Raw genomic sequence first — 14891 nt, 5'->3', positions numbered from 1 at the left:
TGAATTGGAAAACTCTACTCTGCTCTGCTCTATAAAAGGCGCAATTCCCAAGGGGCTGGACAGGAGTTGAATGGCCAAACAGTGGCTCAGATGGGCGCTTTGCCGCTTAGGCTTTTCAAGTACAGGCCAGGTCGTTTTGATTTGGTTAAAGCCAGCGCAAGCTGAAGCCCCGGGACCCCTTTCGCCCCAACTGCCGGCAGAGATGAGCCACAGCGCAGTGCCGGCCCTTCTCTCCGTTCCAGCGGAGAAGCCCTTTGACCTGGTCAGGCTGTTTTCCTGCGCACCACCCTTTGCCCTATCCAGGTCAGAGGATGCGTCTGTGCGGCTGCAGAGGTCCGGGCTCGCGTCCACCGAGTCTCCCACTGCGCTCTATGTTTTGGCAGGAATCGCAGTTGCTACAGGACCCTCTCTGCAAAGTAAACACCCTTGCCATTACTTTTGCAACCTAAAGAGAAGGGCCCGGAGCGGACGAAATGCCGGATGCTAACAGAACCAAAAGCCGCGCGGCTGGTGCGGACGCTTTGCCCTGACGTGCCTGGGGCTGGCTCTAGGGCTTTCGGGTCGGGTCGGAGCTCGAACCATCCTCCCCAAAGCCTCGTTGGAAGGGAAGTAAAAGCGATACGTCCCGCCCTGTACCCGAAACTTTACAACAGGATTGATTCGATCCCTCTCTCCGCAGCCTGACCCTAGAGGGTTAAATCAGGAGGGTACAACGTCCCCCCCCTTCCCCCTTTCCTTCTACTCCGCCCCCTCCCCCCGCTTTACCTTTAAAAAGTTAAAAAATGTCTGCAGTCGAAATCTCTTAAAGGGGCGGTACTGGTGAAGGAGTACTCTTGGCACGAGTCGCTGGGAAGGCTGGCTAGGGGCGTGAGTTCGCTCCACCAGCACCAAAACACTGAAAAAAAAAAAAAAAAGAAAAGAAAAAAAAAAAGGGAAAGAAAAAAAGAGAGCGAGAGAGGGAGAAAAAAAAAGGAACGGAAAAAGGGGGGGAAAGGCAGACAGACACACACTTTAGATAAGGACAATTAGCCACTGGCGAGACCCTGTAGGCAGAGAAGTTTAAAACAGGGATTTAATGAGGGTGCTCTGTGTCTTCCCTGCAGCCATGCCCTCCAGCTCCCGCCCCCCCGCGTGCCTAGCCCTGGTGGCTCTCTTCTTAGCTCAGTTGCTCCATCTCTCCTTTTCCTCCCATGCTGGAGACAGGAGGCCCTTGCCTGTAGACAGAGCTCCAGGTTTGAAGGAAAAGACCTTGATTCTACTTGATGTGAGTACCAAGAACCCAGTCAGGACAGTCAGTGAGAACTTCCTCTCTCTGCAGCTGGATCCGTCCGTCATTCAGGATGGCTGGCTCGATTTCTTAAGGTAAGGCAGGGGCTTCGATGGATTTTTTTTTTTAAAGCAATAACCCCCCTTCTTACCCCCCACCCATTCTAAAGGGGGAAGAAGAAGAAGAAAATAAACCAAGCGGATCTCTCAAAGAGAAGAAAGGAGGTTTTCCTCCTCCTAGAATATTTGCTGCGAGGCTGTAACTGCTGATTGAGAAAAGCAATGTTTTCTATTAAGATGCACATGTTTGCAATGCAGAAGGCATTTCAGAAACTTATCAGTTATGACTGAAAAAATGTTATGCTTACATAGATCCACAATTAGCCTCCCTGTCTCCTTCTGAAAAAAAAAACTAAGAGATTCAGGGCAGTTACAAAAGCGAAGAAAAGGTCTTGAGCAACAAAGACCCGAGAGGAATGGGTGTGAGTGTGTATGTGTGCGTGCGTGTATGTGTGTGTATGCTTGTCTGCGGGTGTGTCTGTGAGTGTTCAAGCGGGTATCGCACGAAAGTGGAATTTTCCACGGAAAGATAGTTTCGTCAGTTCTCTTCCGCTCCCAGACAGAAACGAATTTAATTAAGTAGAGGCTTGAGCGGTGGGCAAGTTGTATTCGATTAAAAATATATATTTTATATCTTCCGTTGTCTTCTCCAGACTTGAGGACTTTGGTAAGGCGTCTTTTATAGACGGAATGGCCCCCAGTCCCTCCTCCTCAAATCTCTTGCGGTAACTGCATAGTTTAGTTTTTCTTTAAAGAAGAAAAAAAAAAAAAAATCCTCGCCCCGGTCATAGCGTATATAAGGGGAGCGTAAAAGATCTTAGAAATAAATACTCTGGAGATGTTTTGGAGGTCTGAACCCGGAACCGGCGGACCCCGGGAGGTTTGTGATCACGAGTCCCCTCTGCTCTAGGGATGGAATATAATTGGGCTCCCTCTATCCTTGGTTTGTTACTCTTTAGCAGTTAAACCATCGCAATCCCTTCCCATCAGGGCACTGTTAAAACAATAAACAATTAAAAGAAGAAAAAGAAGAAGAAAGAAATTGTCTGCATTGTCCAAAGCAAATGTTGAGTTTTTTAAAATTCCCTCCAAGTTGGAGCCTTAGCTGCAGGCTGCAGAAGAGTCTCGAGCGCCCCTAGTCCCACTTCTCTGCCCTGAAGCCGCGTCCACCGCGTGTCTTTCGTGAGTTATTTTTACTCATTGCAAGATTCAACTTTTGCTCCTCGGGACGCGCCCGCCCCTTGCTCGCGGAGGCTGCCTTTCGCCTTGGCGGGGTCGACGGGCGCGGCAGGTAGCGGGAGGCGCCACGTGGAGCGCGCCTTCCACGTGGAAATATACGCAGCCAAGGGCTGGGGTACCGCCGCCGCCGAGATCGTTTCGGTTCCGGCGGGTGCCTCCGCGAGGGCGGGAACAGCTCTGAGCAACCCGGCTTCCTCCGCGAAAGCTCTTTGGTGCTGCAAAGAGCACCTTTGCGCTCATCCGAGCGTGGGGTGTGAGAGGAGTTTCCCGAAACGTTCTCCGCGCCGTACGGCTCTTCTCCAGTAGCGCAGTCCTCTAGGTTTCCTTTTTTTTAAAAAAAAAAAAAAATTAGCTTGCTCACGCTAACACGCTGGCCACAGAAAAGATTCCGAAAGGGGGCTTTGAGGGAAAGAAGCCGGGCGCAGCGCACTGGCATTGGTTGCGCAGGTTTCTGACTGGACGAGTGTTGGCGAAGTCGTCTTCCGCGAGCCGGCCTTGCGCGGACGCCTCTGCCTCTGAGCCGGACCCCTCAGCCCGCCCGGGCCAGGCAACGCCTGCCGATGCCAGCCTTGGAATGAGCCCTGGAGTCTTCGGTTGCACGACCCTGCCGGCCACTGGACGTCTCAGCAACTTTACGAAAGAAGAGTCTTCGTTTATTCTTGTGCATCCACCTCTTATATGATTCTCTTTAGCTTCTCATTTGGATTTTCAGAACCTGAACCAGCAAAGCATTAAAAATAACATACAGATCTGGAACGTCAGATTGGATCCGCTCAGCAGCAACATCTGCTTTGCTCCTTCCCTACTCCTTCCCGATGTCGTCGCAGGCGATTCTCTTCTTTTTCTTTTAAAGCCTGAGCCTAAAGCGATGCCAGTGCCTTTGTTCCAGTGCTCCCAGAGTTTCTTCCTACGCGCAAGTTACACTTTTCGGCAAACTTCACTTTACCCTTTTCCGCCAGACAGCCCCAAGTGGGGAGAGAAAAAAGATCGAGCCAACTAACTGGGAGCTTGGGGGAGGACGGCACCCTGTCTGAGAGAAGAAGGAATTATTTCAGGGGCCAGAGACCTTGTTTTTATTGTGGGGTGAAAAGTCTGTTCTCGGAGAGACTAGGAGGTCCCACCGAATCTCTCCCGCCGGGGCTTTGGAAGATGAATGCGGTTGTTAGTGTTAGAGAGGAAATTCAGCTTTGCCAATGGAGGGGGAAAAAGGTCAGAATCAACAGACCTCCGGCGCCCAGCCAGTCGGGCAGGTTCGTTTTCCCTACCGAGGCTGCGGTGCCCCTGGGGCGGCGGAGGCAGGTCCCGGCGATCAGGGTAGAAGTTTGGCAGCGGTCGGATTCCGGCTGCCGGCGCGCTGCGCGTCCCCGCCAGGAGCGCCTTCTGGGCCTCTGCTCGGGAGCCGGGGGTTCGCAGCACAAGTGCCCCTCCCACCTTAACAGACACAAATTCTAAGTCTGGGAAAGCGGTACCTTTGGTGAGCGGCGTCAGGGAAGCTGAGGGAGGGACCCTCGCGGCCGGCTGGACGCAGTTGGCGTCACCCCCGGGAGCTGGGCCGCGGAGGACCAGGCGGGCTGGGGCGCGAGCCAAGAGATGGATAGCAGGGGTTCAGCGGGCGGGCGCCAAGCCCCCAGACCCGGCCAGGTCACCCGCGGGAAGTGGGAAGAGGGCCTCGTTCGGCTCTACATACGCCCTCGCCTATTCCCTGGACCCTTTCCTCTCTCTTTCTTTATCCCTGCAGTTCCAAGCGTCTGGTGACCCTGGCCCGAGGACTGTCGCCCGCCTTTCTGCGCTTCGGGGGCAAAAGGACCGACTTCCTACAGTTCCAGAACCTGAGGAACCCGGCGAAAAGCCGCGGGGGGCCTGGCCCAGATTACTATCTCAAAAACTACGAGGATGGTGAGAAAATCGATTCTTATTCTTGCGGGGTGGGTGGGTGGGCGGGCAGGCGGGAAAGTTTGGGGAGCGACAACAAGCACCCCCTGTGTGTGTGTGTGTGTGTGTGTAGGTTGCAGATGGTTTGGAGGAGAGCCCGCTTGAAGCTCCTCTGATAGCTGCTGGTAGCTGCGGGCAAGGTGACACCAGAGTGTGGGACTCCTGATGTGATTAAGCAGAGGAGGTTCCCCAGGTTGTCCTTGTTCCTCCTGCTGGCCTTTCTTTGGGTTGCAGAATCCCCAAGCCAGAGAACTGGTAGGCAAAACTGGCCGGATACCTGGCAGGCTAGTTCCGTGGGAAGAAAATGCAGTGGGTTTCCTGAGAAAATTCAGCCAGGTTCATAGTTGAAATGGTCAGCTATCAAGTCTCATTCCTTCTAGGAAAATGTCTCCCCACCCCTTTAAATTTTTTTCTTTCCTTCCTGGGATGACATAAAAGTCAGTAAATTTTAAAACCTGCTCTAAAGTTTTTCTGGTCTCATGCTGAGGAAGATTTTTTAATTCCCAGAGTGGGTTCTCCTTCAGACTGCCAGATCCCAGAGTACAATTTGCCTCAATTTAAATTGGGATTATAAATACCACCCTTCTATACTACCGGGATCAGATGAATTCAGTGTTGGAAAGACTTTGTAAAGGCCCAATCCGATTCCATTGTGAGAGGTCAGTCTCATTAGATTTGAAGTCTCATTTTTGACTAGGGAAAAATGAACATTAAAAAAACACACACCAAAACTCTTTAGGGGGTTTGATGTTAATATCTTTGTGCTCTTTGTATGGGTAGAGGAACACGCTTTCTTTCAAGTGGAAGTTGGTGGGTCTTCAGCAATTTAAGGTGTTGAGATTGAGTAGAAGAGGCATTAGGGTCCATTTTCAGAGGGGCTATCTCTGCCCTGCTGTCCCTTCTCATAAGTGAGCAACAGTTTTACTTTTCAAGGACCCAGGCCCAGCTTTCGGAATACTCTGGAGTTTTATCTTGTCCTTTAAATTAGCGAACTGCAGAAACGCCTTTGTATTTCCTGGGCTTTCAGGTTCAGGGGAGGTATTGGTGTCAATCTCAGGGTAAGAGAATAACCTTTTTTGAAGTGCCAGAATGGCAGAAGAGGACATGGTTGATGCTTCTTGAGTTTGAAGTATGAACAGGACTTAACTGTACTAAAGCATTTGCCAAAAGCCAGGAAATCAGTGGGTAGGTGTTTAAAGCTACATCTTTACAAAGATAAAAGTCATTGCCCTGAAAGTGTGGATTGCATACAGATTTTGCGGTCACTCCTTGTAAAGAGTTGAAAGGTAAAAGACAATCCTGAATAGCAGCTCAGATGGTAATTTGAGCCAGGGCCTTCTGACTCCTAAGGTCACTGTCAGTGTGCTCAGACTCAAGAAGGGAGAATCTTAGTGGTCTTCCTGATGAAACAACTTTTCTTTGAATCATTTGAGCTATGTCTCCTTCCTCTTGAGCTGGTGGAAAAACTTGTAAGAGAATCTCTGGGGGAAAAAAGACGATTATAAATTTAGAAATAGGCTTTCTTTTATTTTTTTTCTTTCTCAAACAAGTACCTGGGATTATACTACTAATTCATTGAGAACAATGAGATCTGCTTATAATGAAGGCTTTGATTTGTTTCTTTGTAAAAGGAGAAAGTGGGCATCAAGGGGAGAAAGGAAATTGGCAGAAGGTTGTGTTCTGTAAAACTTCATAGTTTAAAGAAAGAAAAATCATAAATGGAAAAGATCTAAGAGATCATCTTCAGCCCTTTGACTGCCTCGGGGCCAGCCAGCACAATACCATTCCATGTGGAATCCTTTTCTTGTTTTGTCCAACCTGGTATTAAATGTCTCTAGGAATGTCATTTTCCCCACTCCTGGGGGAGAGAGTTCTTGTATTTCGTAGATTTTTGCTGGCAATTTTCTCCTGAATTTTCCTTATAAATAGTCTCCAAATATTTACATTGATTCCTCTTTGTGATTTTTAAAGATAGAAATAACTTCAGTCTTTAGTGTGGGTGTCATCTTAAAAAAAAAAAAAAAAAAGTTTCTCCATAGCTGTTTTTTATCTAGACTACCTGGATTTAATTCTTTTTAAACTTTCTTTAAAGTTAGTCCTTCCAGACACTAATCTGCTTTATTGCTCCTAGCTGAACTCCTTTTGATTTATGTCTCCCTGGTAATAAGATGCTCTGAACTATATCAGTATCTGAGGCCTAAACAGAGTTAAAGAGAGTAAGCCAAAAAACTCAAATCTACTGCCCTTGAGCTGACTCCGCCTCATAGGGACCCTGATGGACAGACTAGAGCAGCTCTTTCAGGTTTCCAAGGCTGCAAATCTTTATGGAAGCAGATGGCCACATCCTCCTCCTGACTGGTGGCATGAACCACTGAGCTGGAGCATGTTAACCACTGTGCCACTAGGGTCTTTTTGAAGAATGCCCTGTTTCTGCCCTTTTGATGTTTGCATGTGTTTAAATCAGCTCCATTGTTCCTGTTGTTGCATGTTGTACTGTTGAATTTAAGGCAAAACCTTTTTATTTGCGGGGGTGGGGGGGTGTATGGCTTCTATATTTTGTAAATATTATACTTTGGTTATCACTTTTCATTCAGAGATAATTGTGTCTATCTGTGAGCATTATGAAATAATCAGTTCTTAGAATAAATTGCCCAGTAATTGGCACTTGGGCATGTTGTTGTTGTTAGGTGCCATGGAGTCGGTACTGACTCATAGCGACCTTGAGCACAACAGAAAAAAACACTGCTCAGTCCTGGACCAACGGGTACTTATTATTTTTTTAATGATGTATTTTTATTGTTGCTAAGTGCTGTTGAGTTGGTTCCAACTTAACAGTGACCCTATATAGGGTTTCTGAGGAGTGGTTGGTAGGTTTGAACAGCTGACCTTACAATGTCACACCAGGAGTCCATAATTCAGAATAACACCCGACATTTTGAGTAATAAGATATACCTATTGGTACACTGTGAAATTAAACGGTGGAGTGAGGAGAATGTGAAATTTGGAGTTAGCAAGCCTGCATTGCAGGTCTGCCTCTATCTTCTATGACTGTGATGCCGGAGACTTGTTCCTTCCTGATAACCCGTGGATGATAATACTTGCTTCGCACTGCTGTGAGAATTCAGAGAGGTATTTTGTGTGAAATATTTTGTCAACTGCAAAGCACTAACTGAAGGCTAAAAGGGTCTTGTTTTATTAAAGGCAACTTCAGAAAATTTATAACAAATATATTTCAAGTTTTAAATGGGATCAAGGAATTAATAAGATTAGGTGAGGCCAACGTTTATACTGAAGGAAGAAGACAGATTTAGTGGATTATTTGAGAAGACGAAGAGAAGATAGAGGCAATTATTTTAAAGGAATGGTGGTGGAAAACATAGGTGACTTAAAAAAAAGTTTTTTTTGGTAATGAGATAAAACCTTGGTATGATGCTGTAGGAGAAGCACTGGACCATAAAGTCAGTTTGAGCTGCATGGTCAGTGGTTCAAACCCATCAGCTGCTCTTCTGAAACCCTGTACAGGGTGGCTATGACTCAAGGGCTTGACAGCACTTACCAACCACAGCATTTTGAAATGAACGGATAGTTCCCGTTTGGGCAGCATTTCTTTTAATTCATTCATATTCTTACCTTGATGTGATTTTTTTTTTCTTTTTCATTAATTATCTCATTAATGGTGCAGTTAACAAGTTACTTGCTTTCATTTGCTTTTTGAGCCATTAATGCAACTTTGCCCTTTGAGACTTTGTCAAATCACTGCTTATCACTGGGGCGTGTCTGGTTACTCCTTTAATACAGTTCCCATATTCCACTCTGTTCTGTTCAGACACCTTGAATTCTATATGAACGTAGTGATCAGAGAGGAAATAAAAATAAGATTGTGCTTTGGGCCCTAATAATCTTCCCCCTTGCCTGACTTCCTCTCTGTTCTGTGTGGTGTTCTGGCTTACTTGCTCTCAACAAAGAAATCTTGGCTAATTTGTTCTTCAGTTTATTTGGCTCCAGTTTGCTCTTCTTTGTTGTATATTCAATGCCCTTGCTTTGTATGCTTGTCTCTTTACTGCCTTAACCATGAGCTCTAGCTTCAGTTAATTCCGAGGCACCCATATCCACTGCCATTGAGTCAGTTCCGACTCATAGTAACCATCTACAGGGATTCCGAGGCTGTACATTTTTACGGGAGCAGAAAGCCCTCAGAACAGCTGGTGAATTTGAACTGCCGACCTCGCAGTTAGCAGTCCAGTGCTTATCCTACAGCACCACCAGGGCTTCTTAATTGAGGTAGTTGGTTCTTTTTCTTCCATTACATCAGTGAAGACATAGAACATAGTAAGAACAACACAAGGTCGAATATATAATTGCCGTGAACTTACTCATTTTTCATTATCTCATTTTTTTTTAACTTAAATGTTTTTTGAAATTTAATTCTGTTTAACAAGTATTTATTGATACGTATTCTGAGTTTCTAGAGTCCTGGTGTGGTGCTGTGGATTAATGTGCCAGGCTTCAAAGTCGTTTGAACTGCAAGGTTGGCGGTTCAAGCTCACCAGCTGCTCTTCGGAAACCCTATATAGGGTTGTTATGGGTCGGAACCGACTCATTGGCACTTAACAACAACAACAACTCTGAGTTTATTTTCATGCAGGACCAGTGCTGACTGAGTCTAAGATAAGTAAGAAGACAATGTTGCAAATCTTTATTAGAACCTAAACCAGAACCAGTTGCCTCCAAGTTGATTCTGATTCATGATAATACCACCTTAATAATTTCTGTAGACAATCAATGTTAATTAAGATTAGTAGGGGAAAAGGGATATTTGCATAGCCTCAAAGTATCTACCTTATATTATTTACTAATTGCTGTAGGGAGTCCTAGTGTGGCGCTGTAGGATAAGCACTGGTCTGCTGACCACAAGGTTTGCAATTTAGACCCATGAGCCACTCTTTGGAAAGCCTATATAGAGTAGCTGTGAGTCAGAACCACCTCAGCTGGCATTTAACAAACAACAGCATAGTGATTTTAATTTAAATCCACAGATGATTTCATCCTGGTTCCCCTCCCGTTGACTGTGGGCTGGATTTAATGAGTCTAGAAATGGGACAATTGTAGCTTGGTAGTGGAGAAATCTGGCAATTACCACGTAGAATGATCAAGGGGAACATCACCAATATATAGTGATGTTGACATCATTCCCTAATGTGTTGCAATGAGGACACTTTACCTTTATGGTATTTCCTCCTCAAATCCTTAACTCGAATTGTGAGAAAACAACAATCAAATCCAAACAGAAGGGTATTCCACAAGATACCTGGTCACTAGGATAAAGCACTGGACTTCAAGTTCAGTTTGAACCACAAAGTTTGCAGTTCAAATCTACCTGCTGCTCTTTGGAAACATTGTACAGGGTCACTGTGAATCGGAACCAACTTGTCAGCACTTAACAACTGGACAATCTTCCAAAGACACTGTCCCATCTGTCAGTGAGCGTGTAGTCTCAGTGGTGAGAGAACGCTTAATATTGGTAAATCAGAAAAGGAACAGAAAGAGAGTCTTGAATAAAGTGGAAAGTGAAATATAAATAGGTTGCCAAGCTGGGTCAGGAAAGTAAAAGGGAATGCTGACCAGACTTAGGTGGGAGGTAGGTTAGGTCCTGCAAGAGGAGTATACTTTAGAGAGGTGGAGACAAGAAGAGAAGACATTTAGCTCTAGGGATGGAGCATGAGGTACAAGAGGACCTCAAAAAGTTTGTGTAAAAATGGAATGAAAGATAATAGAAATTTTCCATGAACTTTTTGAAGCCCCTGCCTGTGTATTTGGGCAATAAAGAGACCATCCAAACTGCAAAGAAAGTAAGTTAAAACTCATCTTAATAATTAATGTTTCTAGAACTGTGTTGATCATTTCTTAAGAAAGTCTATTTGCGTATCTTTGTGAATTCAGACACATTTATAATTAAAGAAACTATAGAAATATGTTCATGTTGCAAATCATCTTAGGCAAAGCTTCTGTTGCTAGAATTAGGTCTAAATTGGATTTTAAGAAGTTCGAATACATTTTTGTTAAAATGTGCATATGTGAAAGGAAAGCTTGGGTGGGTAAACAAATCCAGGTCGTTATGGGTACCTTGAATTTTAGGCATAGTAAAATGAAAGTGATAGCGTAGTGGCTATGAATTGGGCTGCGAACCTCAAGGTCACAGTTCGAAACTACCAGCTGTTCTGCTGGAGAAAGATGAGGCATTTCTGCTCCCATAAAGATTTACAGCCTCGGAAACCCTGAACAGGGTTGCTATGAGTTGGAACCTACTCCACGGCACATAACCACCACCACCAAAGTGGTACTAGTCCTATAGGTAATAAGAGGTTATTGTAAGGCTTCTTTAAAAAAAAAAAAAAAAAAATTCCCCCGGAAAAGGGAAATAATACATTTTCAATATCAGTTTTCAGTGACTCTTAACATGTCTTGTCCTTCTTTTCCGAATCACTGCACACATTTATGCACTTTAACTAAGGTGCGTTGTAATTGCACTTGGCTAGGTATGAGTTTGTAGCTCTGGTGTGGTGCTGGAGGATAATTCACTGGGCTGCAAGGTTGGTTTGAACTGCAAAGTTGGCAGTTCAAACCCCCCAGCCACTCCTTGAAAACCTTATACAGGGTTGAGATGCTTCAGAACCGACTCGACAGGTATGAATTATGAAGCATATTTGAAAAATAACTTTCAATTGGAATATTAATTTAATTCCTTTATTGTTGTTAAGTGCCGTCAAGTTGGTTCTGATTCAGGAGTAGCTGCTGGTGGGTTTGAACCATCAGACTTGTGGTTCACAGTTCATTGCACCAGGACTCCAGTTCCTCTACTACAGGGTATATAAAATGGAGTCCTGGTGTGGCGCTGTGGGTTAATGAGCTGGACTGCAAGGTCAGTGTTTCAAGCTCACCAGTGGCTCCTCCTCACTAGGGTCGCTATGGGTGGGAACCGACTTGACAGCACGTAGCAACACCACCACCAGAACAACAATTCCTTTATTACAGGGCATATAAAATAAAGTCTTAGAATTTATTTGATAATTTACAGATTTACTTTCCCTTGTAGAGTTAAAAAAAGGCTAGTGTTTTGTAACATTGATTCATTCATTAAGCATCTAGTTACAGGTTCCTGTTTAGCACTGAGATTGGGAAGATGAATGAGGCTCAGCTACCATAGTTTAATTATATACTACTGACCTCTCTTGGCATCAGCAACATTAGCTAAAAGCAGTTTCTAGAGATTTTTAGGCCTAAGAAAACCCTCCCTTCCAACTTCATTATTTGTCATCGTAATTTGTCTGCTCATAATTTCACAAGGTTGTGTCAAAGTTTACTATTATATTGTTAGGTGCTGTTGAATTGGTTCTGACTCCTAGTGACCTTGCGTGTCACAGAACAAAACACTGCCTGGTTCTGTGCCACCTTCACAGTTGTTGCTATGTTTGAGTGCATTGTTGCAGCAACTGCGTTGATCCGTCTCACTGACAACCTTCCTGTTTTCACTGACCCTCTACTTTACCAGGCCTAATGTTCTTCTCCAGGAACTGGTTTCTTTTGATAATAGTTCTAAAGTATAGGAGACAGTCTCTCACCATCTTCAGTTCTAACGAGCATTCTGTCTGTACTTTTTCCCAGATAAATTTGTTTGTTCTTCTGACAGTCCATGGTATTATTTTGTATTCTTTGCCAACTCCATAATTCAAAGGCATCAATTCTTTGGTCTTCCTTATTTATTGTCCAGCTCTTGCACAGAAGTCAACTGAAAATGTAATATCGTATTGCTGTTGTTTTTAAGTGCCATTAAGTTGGTTCCAACTCACAGCGACTCTGTCTAGGATTTCTGAGGAGAAGCTGGTGGGTTTGAACTGCCAACCTTGTGTTTTGCAGTCTAGTGTAGATCCTACAGCTCCACACCAGGAATCTAATACTGTGTTGTTGTTGTTGTTAAGTGCCATTGAGTTGGTTCTGACTCATAGTAACGCTGTATATGGTTTCCATGGGTGTCAGAGATCACCTGAGATTCTATATTTTTATTCTGCCTTTTGAAAGCAAAATGGATGCATTGTTTGTAATGTCATTGAAATTGTTCCCAAGTCCTGCCTGTGAATTTGAATTTGGTATCTCACAATGATTTAGTTAGTTGTTGTGTCATTTGGTCACAGTCTAGTAATTGTGGCCATCTGGATAGTCCTGGATGTGACAGGGATCAGGGAACATTGGTGTATTTTTTGTGGGGTGATTCTTATTGCTACTAGGTGTCTTCAAGACCATTCCGACTCATAGAGACCCTATGTACAACCGAAGGAAACCAATTCTCTCTCCTACTTTCCAAAGCCCTCCTGGTGGGATGGAACTTCATGGAAGAAAAGTGGTTCCTTTCAAAATTTCCTGGGATTGCTAACCACTAAGTGAGCAGTTCGAATCCACCAGTCACTCTGTAGCCGCTCCTCAAGAGAAAGAGGAGGCTTTCTACTCCTGTAAAGATGTACAGTCTTGGAAACTACGGAGGGTCCCTAGTCTGGAAATGTACATTCACTTTGCCTCAATTAGCATTCATGGATGAGTGCAGGAAGTAAAATGAACACACTAAAGTCTCCCACTCTCTGTTTTCTTTTACACAACACACAGTGCCCAGAATTCCAAACCATTGTCTCACAGATTGAGACAGCTAAAAGCTTGATGAAGGCTTTAACAATCACTGGAGGTAAGATTGCTAACATTCAATCCATCCTAATGAAGGAGTCTTAGAAGAGGCTCTGAACTCCAGGAGCCCAGACCATTTTGACTGACAGGCTTAACCTACCCCTACTCACTGCTTTTATGATATGTTGTTGTTTAGTGCCATCGAGTAGGTTCTGACTCATAATGACCCTGTAAAGGGTTTCCAAGGAACAACTGGTGGGTTTGGACGGCTGACCTTGAGGTTTGCAGTCCAGTGCTGATCCTATCTCATTTAGTTTTCTTCATGTTATTTCAGTTCAAAATAGTGTAATTTCATTCAATTCAATAAATGTTTTTGATTGTCACTTATATACCAGATTTATCACTAGATAATGGGGCTACTAAGAAGATTAAAGGAGTCCTGGTGTGGCATTGTGGGTTAATGCTGGTTAACTGCAAGGTTGGTGGTTCAAGCTCACCAGTCACTCCTTGGAAACCCTCTACAGGGTCGCTTGATGACTTGATGGCACTTAACAATAACACCAACCACAAGATTAAAAGGGGTTCTGGTGTGACTGTGGGTTAAGCACTGGATCACTAGTTGTTGTGACCATGTATATGGTTCCCTAGAAGCAACTGGTGAGCTTGAACCTCTGACCTTGCGATTCATACCAACTTTGCAGTCCGGTGTACTCACCTACAGCGTCACATCAGGACTCCAGACCACTACGCATGGTCAGCAATTCAAACCCACCAGCTGCTCCTTGGAAATCCTATTAAGGGTTGCTATGAGCTGGAATTGACTTGACGACATTTAACAGAACAACAAGAGGATTAAAATGCTGTGCTCTTCCATAGCCAGCATGATTTCCAAGTGATCTCTAGCATTACCTCTACTTCAGTCATACTAATCTTTGTCCAATCTTTCTGCCACTTCACTTTGCTCATGCTGTATCCTCCACCTAACACTCGTTTCCTGGCTCTGGATTAAAAATTTTCATGTCTTTCAAAGCTCTGCCCCAATTCCCTCTTTAATTAAGCCTTCGAATCCAGCTCTCATTAATTTCCCTCTCTTTCTCTGGACTTTTCTGTAGTTCTCTGAATACTCAGACTTAGTCCAAGTGTCCCAGAGTTTGTTTGCTTGACTTAAACACACATCGTTTTCCCTTATGAATTTAAAATCAAAACAGCCTGACATTGACAGACACAGAAAAAACCATGTAGACATCATTGCACTTCATGGAACAGATAGATATACATTGCATCAAACAAAATATGCTATTTACAAACCTTAATGACTGTATGTTGCTTTTTGTGTGGCAGAGGATGAAGAGTTGCCAGTGTGAGTAGTGTGGTTAGAAAAGATGGGATGTGTGTACGTACCTCCGAATTTGTATTGAGAGAGTTGGGCATTAAACCAGTATCTCATTTTCATTTATTCTGGAAAGGCAAAAACGTTTTGAAGGATTGAAGACAGGGAGTGAGGTTGAAAAGCTGGGAAAGGTAAATGGCCCACCTTTGGGGCACTATGTCTAACCTGATATGGAAGAACAGTTGTGTGTCTGGAGCTTCAGCCGAATAATGAGAGCAATAGCACCTGTTACTGTTTGAGGGAGACCTGGTGTGGCTTTGGGACTAGTCTCAGTTCTTTCGCTAACTGTGTGCTATTGGGTAAATTGTTAATCCTCCTGAAGCCTTCCGTATC

The 14891-nt window shown here is 44.4% G+C and overlaps 1 protein-coding gene across 3 annotated transcripts in view; it reads left to right on the top strand.

The window, feature by feature from the left end:
• Positions 1-1004: 1004 nt before the first annotated feature.
• HPSE2 (heparanase 2) overlaps positions 1005-14891 on the top strand; it is an 869616-nt gene continuing 855729 nt past the window's right edge. For all 3 annotated transcript variants that reach the window (XM_006831233.1, XM_006831232.1, XM_006831231.1), the window contains exons 1-2: positions 1005-1362; positions 4304-4461. In XM_006831233.1, the coding sequence (XP_006831296.1) occupies positions 1076-1362; positions 4304-4461 (445 nt within the window). In that variant the 5' untranslated portion in view covers positions 1005-1075. The remainder of the gene's footprint in view (positions 1363-4303; positions 4462-14891) is intronic.

Source organism: Chrysochloris asiatica, unplaced genomic scaffold (assembly GCF_000296735.1).
Source record: "Chrysochloris asiatica unplaced genomic scaffold, ChrAsi1.0 scaffold00003, whole genome shotgun sequence".
In the NCBI taxonomy this organism is placed as follows: domain Eukaryota; kingdom Metazoa; phylum Chordata; class Mammalia; order Afrosoricida; family Chrysochloridae; genus Chrysochloris; species Chrysochloris asiatica.
This window is presented reverse-complemented; position numbering and strand designations above follow the sequence as displayed.